Source organism: Ovis canadensis, chromosome 11 (genome assembly GCF_042477335.2).
Source record: "Ovis canadensis isolate MfBH-ARS-UI-01 breed Bighorn chromosome 11, ARS-UI_OviCan_v2, whole genome shotgun sequence".
Lineage (NCBI taxonomy): Eukaryota > Metazoa > Chordata > Mammalia > Artiodactyla > Bovidae > Ovis > Ovis canadensis.
This window is the reverse complement of record NC_091255.1, coordinates 55,105,571-55,123,764: the sequence shown is the minus strand read 5'-3', so window position 1 is coordinate 55,123,764 and position 18,194 is coordinate 55,105,571. Positions and strand designations below refer to the sequence as shown.

Here is an 18,194-nt window from a genome sequence, read left to right as displayed (position 1 = left end):
CCAAAGCAAGAGCAGACCACTCCAGATGGGTGGCTGAAAGGTTTCTAAGCAAGGTAACTTACATATGAGGCTTGCCTTTGGTGACCACAAGACAAGCAGATCTCTGCACTGCCCTCCAGAATCTTAAAAGTTTATACAGAGACTTTAACTGGGTTTAGTCATGTATACTGTCCAGATGGGATTCAACAACACATTGCTCTCTCAAGGCTCTTTCCTTGAACACAACTCTCATTGTGGGAACAGTGGACACGGTAGATGTTCTAAGTACAAGGGAGGTGGTGAGGATCCTCCAATTGCTTTGAGTCCAGTTTGCAGGTCAACTGGCAGTCATGTTCTCTCAATTACCCCCTCCAACAGGAATGTATAGCTGGGTGACATGATTTTTAAAATAAATTTAAATCATATACTTAATCTGAAATTAGCAACCTCTTCTCTGTGGGTAATAAGCCCTTCTTCAGCTTCTTTCAAGTAAAGGGTTAAACTCCTGTAACTCACTGTAGCACATGTACCATCATGCATACTGAGATCACTGAAAACACACGAAGTCAAAATAGTCTCTTATGTTAGGACTGGGCTCTTCAAAGATTTAAAAAGTGATATTATCACCAAAACAGATTTAGTGCCAGAAGTTTTCAAACATAAGCTTACAAGTCTAAATTTCTTTAAAAGGTCTAATATCATCTGTGATGCTCACCATCAACTGGTAGGTTTTGTGACAAATCCTTGAGCTTGTTATCTGGGAATTTGATTTTCATGTTTCTCAAAACCTTTTCCAGATTACTGACATCAACCTTCCCACCTAAGGAAACATTTGGGAACACAAGGGAAATTTAATGACTTCTCCAATAGAGAAAATTTCAGTCAATTTCCATACAACCAGGACTATCTGCAAAAATATCATTGGTCCAAAATGTTCAAGTGTACAATGTGAACAAAATAGAATTAGACTTGTAATTTCTGCATGGTCTTGAGGATAATCTTAACAAGGTACAAATTCATTCTCCAGTGAGTTACAATGATGGAATGCCCAGAACTACTGCCAATTCTTTACTTCACATTTTTTATATAGACCCAACTTTAGATTTGCTTTGCAAATAAATTTAATAAAGCCAAAGTTTACTAAGCAGGAAAGACTATTTGAAAAAAGCACATACATTCGAAACAAATAAAAAATAATCAGTTTCTCATTGGTGGAATTATAATTTGTACAAAAATATTTGGCAATATTTAATAAAGCTGAAAGTATACTTAAAAATATAATAGTCAGTTTATGTGAGAGGTGGTAAGATCCACAAGAGAATAATTAGACAATAATATTAATGCAAAAGTAAGGCAGAAGAATCTTATTTATCTTTCTTCTCTTCATGCTTCTTACCATTGAAAGATTTCACGCCATCTAGCAATCTATTTTCATATATATTCCCATCATCTGTAAGAAAAGGCACAATCGACATCACAGATAAAGGGATATAGAAATTGAAGAGAGACAATACAAAGGTATAATTTCACAAAAATGCTTTAAAATGATTTGTCTTAGAAATAACTTTGATTTTTGCCCTCCAATGATTTTGAAACTATGGACAAAGAAAACTCTCAGAGTGCTGTGTCTGGCTGTATAACCAATAATTAGCGGCAAACACCTTAACTGGAACATCAATATGTCTTTCCTTCACTTTTCTTTGACTTTTTTCTTCATTCTCCTACTCTTCTATCTCTCCCATCCTCACTTGCTTCCTTACATCTCTCTGTTTAACTTTTAGTTCTGAGGGTGGAACCAAATATAATAAAAGGAATTTTTGTATCCAATGGCAGGATTCAAGAAAATAGAGTTGGTATTTAGTTTCCCAAAGAAAGAATTACATTTTCCAAAGGAAGGACAAAGTCATACTAAAATTTTTTACATTCTTTTTGCTGTGGTTTTTTAAATTAGGATATCTAGTAGGCATAGTTTTTTTTATTTAGGTTATTTTAAACACCTAAGACTAACCTTTATCAAAAGTTCTAATACTGTTTGAAGTGCTTACCATCAACTGGCAGATTTTTTACCAGTTCCGAGTATTCTTTAGGTGTGAATTCTATCCCAAAGCCTTCCAGAATATTTTTCAGATCTTCTACATTAATTTTTTCTCCTTCAAAAACAGAAATGGTGAGTACAGTTGACAATATTAATAACTATCTAACTACTTAAAGATATGAAACAAAATTGTTCATGTTCATAAATCATTATCCCCAGCTGCTAGGTAAAAGATAAAGGTACAATAAAGTCTGCCTAGTGGAGTCAAGAGTGGGCAGAGAATTAGAACTTATACCCCTAAGGAAAGACTTGCTTTCATAACACTGAGAAAATAAGAAACCACAGTTCTCAGTAAACTGAAGATTTAGATAGTTGCTTTGTAAACTAGAATGGAAAGTTAACCTAATTTTGCTCTGCTTTTCCCAAAATTGCTAAAGTGTTTGACCATTATCCTAATTTTTATCATTTCACACAATGGCTATTTAGCGCTGCTGCTGCTGCTAAGTCGCTTCAGTCATGTCTGACTCTGTGCAACCCCATAGACGGCAGCCCACCAGGCTCCGCCGTCCCTGGGATTCTCCAGGCAAGAACACTGGAGTGGGTCGCCATTTCCTTCTCCAATGCATGAAAGTGAAAAGGGAAAGTGAAGTCGCTCAGTCGTGTCCAACTCCTAGCGACCCCATGGACTGCAGCCTACCAGGCTCCTCCATCCATGGGATTTTCTACAACAGCAGAATTGAGTAGCTGCAACAGAGACTATATAAGCTACTCAATTCTGCTGTTGTAAGCTGCCGTCTATGGGGTTGCACAGAGTCGGACACGACTGAAGCAACTTAGCAGCAGCAGCACTAAAATAGCCATTGATAATAGATACAAGAAGACTGTGACTGTTCTAGCGAAACATTCTTTATAAACAGAGGGCTAGATTTGGTCTATGAGCAGTAGTTTGTTTATCCCTGATATTGATTTTTTACTTTTCAGTGGTGAAGATCTGAAGTATATTATTATTAGAAAATATTTTAGAAGATATAGGATTTGCTACTAAGAAATGAAACAAATTAATACCAAAAATACAGATGGACTTTGGACAATTAGACACAAACTCTTCATAATAACAATAAACTGTGGAAAATTCAGAAAGAGATGGGAATACCAGACCACCTGACCTGCCTCTTAAGAAACCTGTATGCAGGTCAGGAAGCAACAGTTAGAACTGGACATGGAACAACAAACTGGTTCCAAGTAGGAAAAGGAGTACGTCAAGGCTGTATATTGTCACCCTGCTTATTTAACTTATATGCAGAGAACATCATGAGAAATGCTGGGCTGGAAGAAGCACAAGCTGGAATGAAGACTGCCGGGAGAAATATCAGTAACCTCAGATATGCAGATGATACCACCCTTATGGCAGAAAGTGAAGAAGAACTAAAGAGCCTCTTGATGAAAGTGAAAGAGGAGAGTGAAAAGGTTGGCTTAAAGCTCAACATTCAGAAAACAAAGATCATGGGGAGATGGGGAAACAGTGGAAACAGTGTCAGACTTCATTGTCAGTGTCAGTGATTTTGGGCTCCAAAATCACTGCAGATGGTGATTGCAGCCATGAAATTAAAAGATGCTTACTCCTTGGAAGGAAAGTTATGACCAACCTAGACAGCATATTAAAAAGCAGAGACATTACTTTGCCAACAAAGGTCCGTCTAGTCAAGGCTATGGTTTTTCCAGTGGTCATGTATGGATGTGAGAGTTGGACTATAAAGAAAGCTGAGTGCCAAAGAATTGATGGTTTTGAACTGTGGTGTTGGAGAAGACCCTTGAGAGTCCCTTGGACTGCAAGGAGATCCAACCAGTCCATCCTAAAGGAGATCAGTCCTGGGTGTTCATTGGAAGGACTGATGTTGAGGCTGAAACTCCAATACTTTGGCCACCTGATGCAAAGAGCTGACTCATTGGAAAAGACCCTGATGCTGGGAAAGATTGAGGGCAGGAGGAGAAGAGGACGACAGAGGATGAGATGGCTGGATGGCATCACTGACTCAATGGACATGGGTTTAGGTGGACTCTGGGAGTTGGTGATGGACAGGGAGGCCTGGTGTGCTGTGGTTCATGGGTCGCAAAGAGTCGGACAAGACTGAGCGACTGAATTGAACTGAACTGAACTTGTAACAACACTCTTGTAACTACCACCTAGGTAAAGAAATAGAAGAACGTTTCCCACTCCTGAAGGCTATCTTTCTCAAATCCTATTCACAGTATTCCTTAAGAGGTAATTATACCCTTAGTTTTTGGACAATTATTTCATTTTTCTTTTGTTTAATATCAAAGCACTGATGACTTTATTTACATGAATCAAGAACATTTTAAAGGCAATTCTATTTAGAGAAACATTTTCTTTAATCGTATAGTATATGAGAGATTTTTAGGATGGTCTCTGAAAATGAACTCAAAGGAACTTTTGTGTAAAAATAAAATGATGGTTTGGGTTTCAGTTATTATATATCTATACCTAAACCTAGAAATCAATTTGGAAGGAAACATGAAAGTTCCAGAATTGGGTTAAAACTATTCACCTTTCATCGTTTTCCCCAAACTTGGTTTGATGTAGATTGGTCGTAAGTACTATTATGTAGCACATAGTCCCATACTTTCTTAAATGGAGGCTACTAAATATAATTTAGTATTTTTCTAGATATTCCAATGTCTTTGAAGTTAATGGGAATGACTGCATTATGCTATACTAACTATAATACAAAAAAATTTTTTGGAGCTATTTACTTACTTTAAAATTTTTATTGGAGTATAGTTGATTTGCAGTGTTTTATTACTTTCTGTTGCATGGCAAAGTGAATCAGTTATATATATATCCACTCTTTTTCAGATTATTCTCCCATATAGGAGAGTTGGACAGAGTTGGACAATGATTTCTTGCTTTTCTTTATGCATTTATCATCTAGTTGGCATGCTTAATCACTGTCATTTAGCTCTGTTTCTTTTCAAATCTTATAAATGAAATCATACACATATTATTTTCACTGACATATTGGGAGGATAAGGGCTGTAGGAGAGGTCCACCCTGGGAGCAGGTCATAGCGGGTATATTATTTGTAGAGATCTTAGAAATAATAATACCACCAATTAAAAGTAAGTCTACCTTTTACTATCACTTCAGGCTCGCATTTCAAATAATGTCATTTTAAGTACTTTATCCTACCAGACTAGATTGTTTCCACTGCATCTTCCTATCTTTGTATACCACTTTTGTGGCTGGTTGATTTTTTTTATTTGAGATGAAATTCTCATAATGTAAAATTAACTATTTTAAAGTGTGCAATTCAGTGGCAGTTAGTACATTCACAATGTTGTGGATCAACTCTCTCTAGTTTCAGATATCTTTATTGCCTGGAAAGGAAACCCCATGTTCAATAATCATTAGCCATTGTACCCTCCTTTCAGTTCCTAACAATCATGAGCCTACTTTCTGACCCTATGGATCTATTCAGTTCAGTTCAGTTCAGTCGCTCAGTCGTGTCCAACTCTTTGCGACCCCATGAATCGCAGCACACCAGGCCTCCCTGTCCATCACCAACTCCCGGAGTTCACTCAGACTCACGTCCATTGAGTCAGTGATGCCATCCAGCCATCTCATCCTCGGTAGTCCCCTTCTTCTCCTGCCCTCAATCCCTCCCAGCATCAAAGTCTTTTCCAATGAGTCAACTCTTCACATGAGGTGGCCAGTCCTCTTCCTATTAATGGAATCATATAATATGTGACCTTTTATGTCTGAATTATACTCCTTAGCATAATGTTTTTGAGGTTAATCCACAATATCAGTACTTAATTTCTTTTTAAGAAGAGATAGATACAACAGATGTGTTCATCTTTTTAAGTTAAAACAATTTTTTTTTTTTTTGGGCTGCTCTAGGTCTTCGTTGCTGTGGGCGGGCTTTCTCTAGTTGCCGTGAAAATTGGTTATCCTTTAGTTGTGGTGCATGGGCTTCCCATTGCAGTGGCCTCTTCTACTGAAGAGCATGGGCTCCAGGCATGTGGGCTCAATAGTGTGGTGCACAGGCTCAGTTGCTCTGTGGTATGTGGGAATCTTCCTGGACCAGGGATCAAATACGTATCCCCTGCATTGGCAGGCGGATTCTTAACCACTGGACCACCACAGAAGTCCTCATGTCTTTTTGAAGCTAAATAATATTTCATTTTATGAACCAAATTGTGTCCATTTAGTATTTATATGTTGATGTTCTTTAGTACCTTGTAATGTGACTGTGTTTGGAAGTAGGAGTCCTCTGCAGTGGACTGAAGCTGATCTGTTGTGTTGCTATTAGTGGTAAGCCCTACTCTTCTTTATTCCTAGCTGTCTCTGTATATCTCAGCTTTGCACCTCTCTGGGTCCCTGGGTGGAATGAAAACAAAGCAAGTCCTGTGATTTTTGTTCATTTGTTTTTGCAGCCGAACCATGTGGCATGTGGGATCTTAGTTCCTGACAGGGATGAAACATGCAGTGGAAGCCTGAAGTCTTAACCGCTGGAACTGCCAGGGAAATCCTCAAAGCAGGTCCTTTGTGAAGTTCCCTGAAAGGATGGAGAAGCTAGTCATCTACCCTATTCTTCTCTTCCTGCTAGGACAACTCTTTCTATCTGGGGAGTTCCCTCTATGTGCTGACAGTGCCACCAAGGGGATATGCTGATACAGGCAAAATCAAGTTGTTCTTATCCCTTTAATATAGTTATTCACAGGTTTAAACTCCACTGGTTGCTTTAGTTTCTTAAGTGGACTCCTGAGCTCTCCTAGAACTGCTCTGTTTGTGGATATCTAATTAACTGTTGATCTTCGTGGAGGGATGGAGAGTGTGGTCCCCTACTTTATCATTTTGGTGATACCAAACTCCAAACGCAACTGATTTTTATATGTTGATTTTGTATTCTGCGACTTTACTGAATTTATTAGTTCTGACTGTTTTTGGTGGAGTCTTTGTGGTTATATATATATATAAATATATATATTAATATATATTAATAAGATCACCTCATCACCTCATCCTTTCCAATTGGGATCCCTTTTAATTTCATTTTCCTGCCTAACAATATAAATATTCATATACAGGAGACTGGATAAATAAATTATGGCATATTTGCAAATAGGACACTTATATAACAATGAAAAGAAATAAACTACAATAATAAACTATAAAATCATAAATAAAAAATGAAATATAGAACTTGTTTTAGGGTTAGAATGTTATTAGGGTTAGGATTAGGGAATACTGTGCATTTATGATAGCATTTTTATAGTGTCGAATGAAGCAAAATGAAAACACTATGTCTGTTGCATTATCATCTAGGTAATAAAGCTATGATTTTTCAAAAGAAGAATAAACAACATAAAATTTCAGATATACCTGTCTCAAAAAGTGGGAAGGCAGTGTGATGGAACAGGGGAGTTAGGATTTTAATCTTATAACTTTTAACTTGCCTGTAACTGCCTTGATATCACTCATCACTTTTTTCAGAGGAACATTTCCATCAGCTGTAATACAAAGCATAAAAAATTCAGACAATGACACAGAACATAGGAAAATTGTGACCTAGATTGCAGTGAAAGTCTATATATTCTACTAAATTATTTGTGTTCACCTTAAATTTATATTTCCTGTTGAATGATTGATTCATTATGAGTAAGAAAAACAACAGTGTTTGTCCCATGTCCTTCTAACACAGTGTCTGACCATGACAAATGTATTATTCAGTTCTTAGGTCTTCAGATGCTTTCTTACAAGCGTGGTAAAAATGCCATTTATAAAGAGTCAGGGTTTTTTGTTTGTTTGTTTTTTTGGTGAACCTTACATCTGGCACTGATACTGAGGTAGGGGCTTTGAATCTTCCATCTATTCTCAATCAGCTTTCCTTTAATGTTTTCAACTTATTTATCTATCTCTAAATGGCGATCACTTGTGGTTGTTAGATACTTGAAGAAATATTAAGGCTGTTCCACTACTCCCCATTATGGATATCTTTCTCTCAGTCATTTCTGGCTCTCTCTGTTATTCATTCATTCATTCATTCACTAATCCCTACTCCCAAGTTTGTTTCTCCCAGCCATTCTCTGAGCTGATAAAACCATTGTGAATATCCCCTCAAAACTATTGATAGTTGAGCAGGATGACAATTTCAGATGAATAAAAATGACAAAAGACAGGATTTCTTCATAGTTTAAGACAAGTTCTTCATGATTCTTAAAAGTGTCTTTAACTCCTCAAATCAGTCTAGTTTTAGAAATTCAATGCTTACCATCAATAGGTTGCTTTTTCACTACACTTTTAAGTTCCTTATTTCTGAGCTTGATCCCCATGCGCCCCAGAACTGGATTCAGATTATTGAGATCAACTTTTCCACCTTAGGAAAAAGATATAAATGTGCGAAAAACTCAGTAAAGATACAATAAGAAAAACACTTCTTGTCCTGATGAGTTAAACCAGCTCTCAGCTCTTAATACGTCTGGCAGCTGGTAAGAGTGTTAACTGGAATTAGCTTATTGGAAAGTGGTTTGGCAATAACCATCACAATTCTTTAAAATGTTCATAACTCTTACCCCACTAATTTCACTTTTAGAAATACAGAAAAAGCTCATATCAAAGGGGACAGGTAAATGTTTATTATAATCTTAGTTACAATAAGTGGAAAAATAAAAAAGTATCCTGAATTTAAATATCTAAAGATAAGAGATACTGTGAAGTAAACCATTGTATTTTCATTCACAGAAAGTTACATAGCTATAGGTGTTACAAAAAATGGGTACCACAGGAAAAAAATGCTTTTTTAATAGGGTATAATTATATCAAACAATCATTTAACTTATATGAATTAAAATCACATGCCCAGTATAAATGAACAATGAAATAATTCATGTGATTCTCCCTGACATTCCAGGAGCCACAAGCACTTAAGTAGAGAAAACTCCAGATGAACATCAATTGACTGTTCTATCAGATGGATTAAATTCTACTAAGCCTATCATACTGTGAGCATCTTGACTCAATGAAATTCTAGTATGAGATATATTTTTGTATATTATGGCTCTTAGGCAAGCCAGCTACTTCAGCTAATTGCTTAACTGTAGGAATAACAATCTATTCCATATCATTGGAAGAAAAAGTGACTATACCAGACTTATCAAGACTAGAATGTTGGTTTCTTTTATGGAGTCTTCCAATGAGATTTTAGAGCAATTCTGACTATATGAAATTTTTGCTATTTTAACATTAAGGGCTTCAAAATATAAAGAGTGATAATGATTCAGCAGTAGCAATATGAGCGATGATTTTTTTCTTTAACTTTTATATTTACTGGGAATGACACCTTTTATACTGAAAAAGGAAAGGAAAACTAACAGTTCATAGCTGTGCATTGTGATGGTTATTTTCAGCACTACGAAAACTAAAACTCCAACTTGACCTACTCAAGTACACAAAAAGAGAACTGTGGAGATACTTAGGACTGGTTCCTTTGAATCTGACCTTGGGATCAAGTCTACACAGCATACACTCAAAAAACAAAACAAAACTATAGCATCAACATTTAAAAGGGGTGGCAGAGGAATCATGATCTAACAACTAGGAAAAAGTAAATACAAAGATTGAGAATCTCAGTCTCGTGTACTTTCTCATTACATTTATTACCCACCTTTAAAAGACTTCAAAGCTGCTAGCAGTCTATTCTGAAAAACTTTCTTATCACCTGTAAGAAAAGGCATAGTCAGGACAGAGAATGACTCACAGATAGAACTTAAGGATCAGACTTTCCTCTTTGTGACTGACTTTATAAATCTATCCAATTTTACTTTCAAATTATGATGAAGTTAAGCAATGAAAAAAGTTAGCATTATGGTATAGAGTGGTAGTCTGGTGTAAAAAAGAGTCCGGGTTCAAATTCTTGCTCTGCTACTGACTAACTTTGTGACCTTAGGCAAATTACTTACCCTTTCTATGCCTCAGTTTTCTCCACTGTAAAATAGGGATAAGGTGTCATCATTGTATGTGGTGAGGATAGAACTTGGCTCATCATAACAAATTCTGGTATTATTAATAGATCTACTTACTCTTTCACATCCACAGAAACTACCAGTTTATATGCTACAGAGCTAAAACTCACCATCTTCTCCTGTTCTATTATAAATTCTTTTCATTCCTTGTTTCTATCACATTTCCATTCTGTTTTCTTTACTTCTTGCAGTTCAAGTTTGACTTGTCAGTGGCCTAATGAGTAACAGCAGGAATTTGCTTCGTCCTATTTTCTCTTTTTCAATAGCACTTTCTTCTCTAAAAGCAGGTGGTTATTCCTCTATGTTCTGCATCTCGATTCACTTCCTGCAGATGTTCTCTTGTTTCTTGAGAGAGGAATCATAAACGCAGGAAGGCCTCTGCCAGAAAATGTCTTCACTAAATAAAGAGAACTCTGTCCTGCAGAAATTTGAGTTTTTATATCTTCCAAACTTTTGCATAATTAACAAATCCTCTGAGAAACAGGAGAAAACCTAAAACCAGAAACACCCACCAGAGACAGTTCTGACCATCAAAATATCCAGGAAAATAGGTGGAAAACCTGACAACAAGGATCTGCTTGATTAGAGAGAAGCAAAATCCTGAAATGGCCTCATACTTTCCTGCAGTTGAAGTGGCCAGGAAAGTAGACAGGAAATACCCAATCTAGTTTTTTTTTTTTTTTACTTTTGTATTTTATTTATTTTTTTTTAAATTTTTTAATTTTTATTTTTACTTTATTTTACAATACTGTATTGGTTTTGCCATACATTGACATGAATCTGCCATGGTTGTACATGAGTTCCCAATCCTGAACCCCCTCCCACCTCCCACCCCATATCATCTCTCTGGATTGTTCCTGTGCTTTAATTTTATTCTATTTTATAATTTTTTTTTTTTTACTTTACAATACTGTATTGGTTTTGCCATACATTGACGTGAATCCACCACGGGCCAATCTAGTTTTAAAGAAGAATGCCATAAAAAGTTCACATGAAAATCCTGTTGTTGCCTAAACTAAGTTGGTCAGCATTATCAAAGTCATCCTAACCCACAAAATACTCATCTCTTCCAGAAACTGAAAGGATAGTAGTTTCATGCTTGATTCTCTTGCCTTCATCATAACTGGGTAGTGTTGTTCAGTTCAGTCACTCAGTTGTGTCCGACTCTTTGCGACCCCATGAACCGTGGCACACCAGGCCTCCCTGTCCATCACCAACTCCCGGAGTTCACTTAAACCCATGTCCATTGAGTCAATGATGCCATCTAACCATCTCATCCTCTGTCATCCCCTTCTCCTCCTGCCCTCAATCTTTCCCAGCATCAGGGTCTTTTCAAATGAGTCAGCTCTTCACTTCAGGTGGCCAAAGTATTGGAGTTTCAGCCTCAACTTTTCAGCCTCAACTGTTTCAGAAGGATCAGTCCTTCCAATGAACACCCAGGACTGATCTCCTTTAGGATGGACTGGTTGGATCTCCTTGCAGTCCAAGGGACTCTCAAGAGTCTTCTCCAACACCACAGTTCAAAACCATCAATTCTTTGGTGCTCAGCTTTCTTTATAGTCCAACTCTCACATCCATACATGACCACTGGAAAAACCATAGCCTTGACTAGATGGACCTTTGTTGCCAAAGTAATATCTCTGCTTTTTAATGTGCTGTTTAGCCAGGTAATATAATAACATGGAGGCTTTGCAAACTCAGACTCATCTTTGTACTCAAAGTATTTTGCACTCTCTGCAGAGATGTTGCTTTGAAGTGGAAGACTGTAACCTGCAGCCTGTTCAGGTTTCTTCAGGCTCTTCTTCATGATGCAGCTGCTGGTACTGGATGCTACAAAGCTCATGCTTGAAGGTGTTGCTAACTTCTGAACTGACATAATAATACAGAAAACGCTAATTCCTTGGCAGCTGGTATAAGATTACAGGGATACATAGAACTTTGCTGAGAAGCTATCAGAAAGATGTTGAGCTTTTGTACTTAAAGGAAGAAAGAAACTTTCTTCTGAGGACTTCTGTGATCCTTACTGAGAGAGACAAAATGTAAATTCCACTCCTTCCTCCCCCTTTTCAAAATCATCAGTAACATCTTACCTCCTCAACATTGATTTTTTGGAAGAGGATTCTTTCGACAGTTGATCTCTGTCCTTGAGTTGGCACAGAGAAATAGAGACACTGTTCATAAGAAAGCAAGAGCTGTTGGGTGGGGGCAGGTAAATATAAACACGTGACACTTCAAAGTATAAACATCATAAATAGAACCATAAAACTCAATGCTTTGGAGGTCACAGTAACCCAAATGCAGCTCACCATCAACTGGCAGTAATTTTAGCAGTTCCAGACGTTCCTTATCATTGACTTCTATCCCCATGTCTCCAAGAACATTTTTCAGATCACTGGCATTAATCTTTTCTCCTTTGAAAAGACAGAGTGTTTATAGGTGAAAACTTTAGAAATTTTATTCAATGTTTTAAAGAGTTTCACTAGAACATGATATTAGCCTATGTTGCATGTATTTTAAAGATACATTTATAATAATTTATATGGCATCATTTCCAATCTGTGGTTAAAAAGCAGAGGTAAAATGGGATATGGAAATTCAGTGTGTCAATAGAAGTCAAAGTAAATTTGCTGTTATAATATTGAGATAGTGAGGGCTCTCTTAAAGTTGGGAATAATATGCAGAATGAAATCTAGTTATCAGGTTGGATAATGAATTGCCAAAAGAAATAATTATGAGAGGAGATATTATATGAACTTATGTAACTGTTCACACATACACACACAAAAATATATTATCTTGAACTTTCCAAGGCTTTGCCTTATTTTTTCACATGCTTACCTAAAATTTAACTTCACATGCAGGCAAAGACAGACCTATATAGTATCTCTACCATAGATAGAACTTGTTATGAGAACAAAGTCTGTGGTTTTGTTTTAATACATAGGTAACCAGAGATTGAGTGGATTTTTTTCAGGTAGAAATCTTTAATGATAATCGGGTAAATGTCAAAATTAATATGAACAATAGACTACTAGACAAGAGCCTCTAAAATATGATTTATTATAAAGCATTATGATTTCAGTGTCATAGAAACTCACCAGTAAAGTCTTTCATACTCAGTGTCACATTTTTTAGATCAACTTTCCCATCCACTGTAAGACACAAAGCAGTCATATACAACAATGAGACTGTTCCTTACGCTTTCTCAACCTATGATTCCTGCCCTCAACTAGAATGTTGGTATCAGCTTACATTTTAGTTCTATTCTATTACATTTTATATAATAAAGTTACTTAGACATAAGAAAAAATTGTTTTAGTCCTTTCCTCTACTTTGTTTCATGCATCCCACTATTTCCTCCTGTATTCACACTTTTATTCTTTATGTATAAGTCTTATTTTAAATCCTACTTATAAATTCCTCTTTGTTCCCAATGTTATAAAATTTTGGGTGGGATGATTTGGGAGAATGGCATTGAAACACGTATAATATCATATATGAAACGAATTGCCAGTCCAGGTTCGATGTATGATACTGGATGCTTGGGGCTGGTGCACTGGGACAACCCAGAGGGATGGTACGGGGAGGGAGGAGAGAGGGGGGTTCAGGATGGGGAACACGTGTATACCTGTGGTGGATTCATGTTGATGTATGGCAAAACCAATGCAATATTGTAAAGTAATTAACCTTCAATTAAAATAAATAAATTTATATTAAAAAATTTTACAAGTAGTTTTTAGGAATAAGTTGAAAAAATTTTAATCCTGCTTAGCATTCAATGGCCCCTTTCAATTTAGGACTGCAAGAAAGAATATGAAGAAATGAAATGATAATGTATGATAATTCTAGAGGAGCATAGTGTGTAAAACAAAATAATAAGTTGGGAAGGGGGACTAACAAAATTAAAATAATCCAAGAATTTTGCACTGTCTCGAATGAGGATAAAAGCCAATACAAAATTGGAGTAAGATAAATTAAGGACGTATATTGTAATCTCTGAAATGATCTTTAAAAAGTCCAAACTATTAAGAAAAATAATAGAAACCCCAAAGCAAAGCAAGGATGGAAGAAAACAGAATGTTGAACAGGTGCAAATAAAGGCATTGAGTAGAAGTAGATTTAAACACAAATATGTTAGTAATATCATAACTGCTATTAGTAATACAAAAATGAAAAGATGGATTCATATTGCTAATATTTTGTTTAGGATTTTTGCACATTTGTTTATGAGAGAGACTGGCTAGTGATCTTTCTTTTTGTGTGTTTTCTTCATCAAGTTTGGGTATCAAGATTATTAAGATAGTTTCATAAATCAAACCAGAAGTGTTTCTGCTTTCTGTGTTCTTTGAACAGTTGATAAAGAAGGTTACTATATCTTATTTACATGTTAGGTAAAATTCAGCAAGGAAGTGATCTAACCATCTAAAATTTAAGAATTTTAAATATCTGAAATATAAGGCAGATATAGAGCATACAAATACTAAGCAAAAACAAAGTAGTGCAGTTATATTGACACCAAACAACATGGTCACAAATACATAAAAATTGCAAAGTTAGAAGGAGAAAAAGAAAAATTCTAAATTATGGTTGGATATTTTAATATATTTCATTGAGTAGTTAACAAAATAAGCAGAGAAAAAGCATTAAGACTACAGGAAATTTGAGCTACAAATTTAACAAACTTGATATAATGGACATACAGACAACACTGTACCCAATAATTTCAGAATGCACATTTCCTTTCACATAGGGAGCATTTACAAAAATGATCATATATTGCATTGTAAAGCCAAATATCAATAATTTTAAAAGTACTGAGGGGCTTTCCTAGTGATCCAGTGGCTAAGATTCTATGGTCCCAATGCAGGAGGCCTGGGTTTGACTCTTGGTCAGGAAACTAGACCCCACATGATGCAACTAAGAGTTCCCATACCTCAACTAAAGATCCTGCATGCCTCAACGAAAATCGAAGATTCTGCATGCCTCAAGTAAGAACTGGCACAGCCAAATAAATAAATCTTTAAAAATAAAAGTAATGACAATAAACAGCCCAAAATAATATTAAGAAAACAGTTCCATCTATAGTAACATCTATAGTATTTGTTTGAAAGAACAAATCACCTATCACTGAGGAATAAATTTACAAAAAAAAAGGGACAAAACTCATACTTCAAACACTGTAAAACATTATTGCAAGAAATTGATTGACTTATATAAATGGAAAGACATCCCATGATCATGGATCAGAACACTTAATATTGAAATGATGTAATAATATCTGTGACTATCCCCTACCCTCTCTCACATGCTGAATTGATCTAGAAACACAAGAAAATTTTAATCAAATTTTAGCTGGCATTTTTGCCAAATTTTAAGAGCCAATCTTAAAATTCATATGTAAATATAAGGTATCTTGAATAGCCAAAACAATCTCAGAGAAAAGAACGAAGTTGGAAGACGTACACTTCCCAATTTCAAAACTTATTAAAAAGTGATAGTAATCAATGTAGTGAAGTACCAGCAAAAGGCTAGATATATGGATCAACGGAGAGGAACTGAGAGTTCAGAAATACATCACTGTATTTACTATTAATTGATTTTTGACAAGGGTACCATGACAGTTCAATGAAGAAGAGGAGACTTTTCAACAAATGGTGCTGAGACAACTATATATCCACATGCCAAAGACTGAAGTTAGATCCCTTCTTCATACCATATACAGAAATAATTTCCAATGTATCATAGACTCAAAATTAAGAGCTAAAACTATAAAACCTTTAGAAAGAAATATAAAAATAAATCAAGGCAAAACGTTCTTAGGTACGACACCAAAAGCATAGGTGACAAAAGAAAAAATAGATAAATTGGACTTCATCAAAATTAAAAGCATTTGTGCTTCAAAGGACACCGTCAAGGAAGTGAGGAACTCACAGAACAGGAGAAAGTATTTGAAAATCATGCGTATGATAAGGGAGTTTTATATAGAATATATAAAGAATTCTTATAACTCAAGAATAAAAAGACAACCCAATTGAAAAATAGGTAAAGAATCTGAATAGATGTTTCTCTAATGGAAATATATGAATAGCCAACAAGTACATGAAGAGATATACAACATCATTAGACATAAAATAAATAAAAATTAAAACTACCACTTCACACCACTAGGATGACTATAATAAAAAAGAGAGATAATAACAAGTAGTGACAAGGATGTGAAGAAATTGGAACCCTCACATGTTGCTGATAGAAATGTAAAATGATACAATTGCTTTGTAAAATAATTACAATTCCCCAAAATATTAAACATAGTTATCACATGTTCCAGCATGTCCACTCCTAAGAATATGCCCAAGAATAATGAAAACATACATCCATAAAAATTTACATGAGACTATTCATAGCAGCACTATTCATAATAGCCAAAATGTGGAAACAAATCCCAAATGTTCATCGACTTATGAATGAAGAAACAAAATGTGGTATATCCATATAATGGAAGATTGCTTGGCAACAAAAATGAATGAAGTGGTGATACACGATATAAAATGGATGAGCCTTGAAAACATTATGCTATATGAAAGAAACCAGTCACTTATGATTCCATTCATGTGAAATCTCCAGAACAGGCAAACCAGTAGAGATGAAAAGCAGATTAATGGTTGCTAGAGGCTGAGAAGAAGAGAGTAGGGAGTGATTGTTAGTGGGTAAGAGGTTTCCTTTTGGGGTTTGGTAATGTTCCAGGCAAATAGGTGGGGAAACAGTGGAAACAGTAGCTGGCTTTATTTTTCTGGGCTCCAAAATCACTGCAGATGGTGTTTGCAGCCATGAAATTAAGACACTTACTCCTTGGAAGGAAAGTTACGACCAACCTAGACAGCATATTGAAAAGCAGAGACATTACTTTGCCAACAAAGGTCCGTCTAGTCAAGGCTATGGTTTTCCAGTGGTCATGTATGGATGTGAGAGCTGGACCATTAAAAAAGCTGAGCACCAAAGAACTGATGGTTTTGAACTGTGGTGTTGGAGAAGACTCTTGAGAATCCCTTGGACTGCAAGGAGATCCAACCAGTCCATCCTAAAGGAGATCAGTCCTGGGTGTTCATCGGAAGGACTGATATTGAGGCTGAAACTCCAATACTTTGGCCACCTGAAGTGAAGAGCTGACTCATTTGAAAAGACCCTGATGCTGGGAAAGATTGAGGGCAGGAGGAGAAGGGGACAACAGAGGATGAGATGGCTGGATGGTATAACAGACTCAATGGACATGGGTTTTGGTGAACTCTGGGAGTTGGTGATGGACAGGGAGGCCTGGCATGCTGTGGTTCATGGGGTCACAAAAAGTCAGACACGACTGAGCGACTGAACTCACTGACTGAATGTTCCAGAGTCCAAGCTGGGTTTAGAAAAGGCAGAGGACCCAGAGATCAAATTGTTAACATTCACTGGATCATAGAGAAAGCAAGGGAGTTCCAGAAAACTGTCTACTTTTGTTTCATTGACTATACTAAAGCCTTTGACTGTGTGGATCATAACAGTCTGTGGAAAGCTCTTAAGAGATGGGAATACCAAACCATCTTACCTATCTCCTAAGAAGCTGGTATGTGGGTCAAGAAGCAACAGTTAGAGTCTGTATGGAACAACTGACTCATTCAGGATTGAGAAAGGAGTACGCCAGGGCTGTCTGCTGTCACCCTGTTTATTTAACCTATATGCTGAGCACATCATGGGAAATGCTAGGCTGGATGAGTCACAAGCTGGAATTAAGATAGGCAGGAGAAGCATTAACAACCTCAGATATGCAGATGATACCACTCTAATGCCAGAAAGCAAAGAGGAACTAAAGAGCATATTGATGTTGGGTGAAGGAGGAGAGTGAAAGAGCTGGCTTAAAACTAAACATTAAAAAACTAAGATCATGGCATCCAGCTCCATTACTTCATGGCAAATAGAAGGGGAAAAGGTGTAAGTAGTGACAGATTTCCTCTTCTTGGGCGCTACAATCACTGCAGATAGTGACTGCAGTCGTGAAATCACAAGATGATTGCCTCTTGGCAGGAACGCTATGACAAACCTAGACAGTGTATGAAAAGTAGAGACATTACTCTGCCAACAAAGGTCTGTATGGTCAAGGCTA

General features: G+C 36.4%; 1 protein-coding gene across 1 annotated transcript in view; it reads right to left on the bottom strand.

Moving 5' to 3' along the window:
• The window catches only part of EFCAB3 (EF-hand calcium binding domain 3), a 493,997-nt gene that overhangs the window by 150,653 nt on the left and 325,150 nt on the right, over positions 1 to 18,194 (bottom strand). The window contains exons 71-78 of the mRNA XM_069541641.1: positions 13,156 to 13,209; positions 12,364 to 12,468; positions 9,700 to 9,753; positions 8,308 to 8,412; positions 7,493 to 7,546; positions 2,025 to 2,129; positions 1,376 to 1,429; positions 695 to 799 (exon numbers count right to left, since the gene is read on the bottom strand). Of these exons, the coding sequence (XP_069397742.1) occupies positions 695 to 799; positions 1,376 to 1,429; positions 2,025 to 2,129; positions 7,493 to 7,546; positions 8,308 to 8,412; positions 9,700 to 9,753; positions 12,364 to 12,468; positions 13,156 to 13,209 (636 nt within the window). The remainder of the gene's footprint in view (positions 1 to 694; positions 800 to 1,375; positions 1,430 to 2,024; positions 2,130 to 7,492; positions 7,547 to 8,307; positions 8,413 to 9,699; positions 9,754 to 12,363; positions 12,469 to 13,155; positions 13,210 to 18,194) is intronic.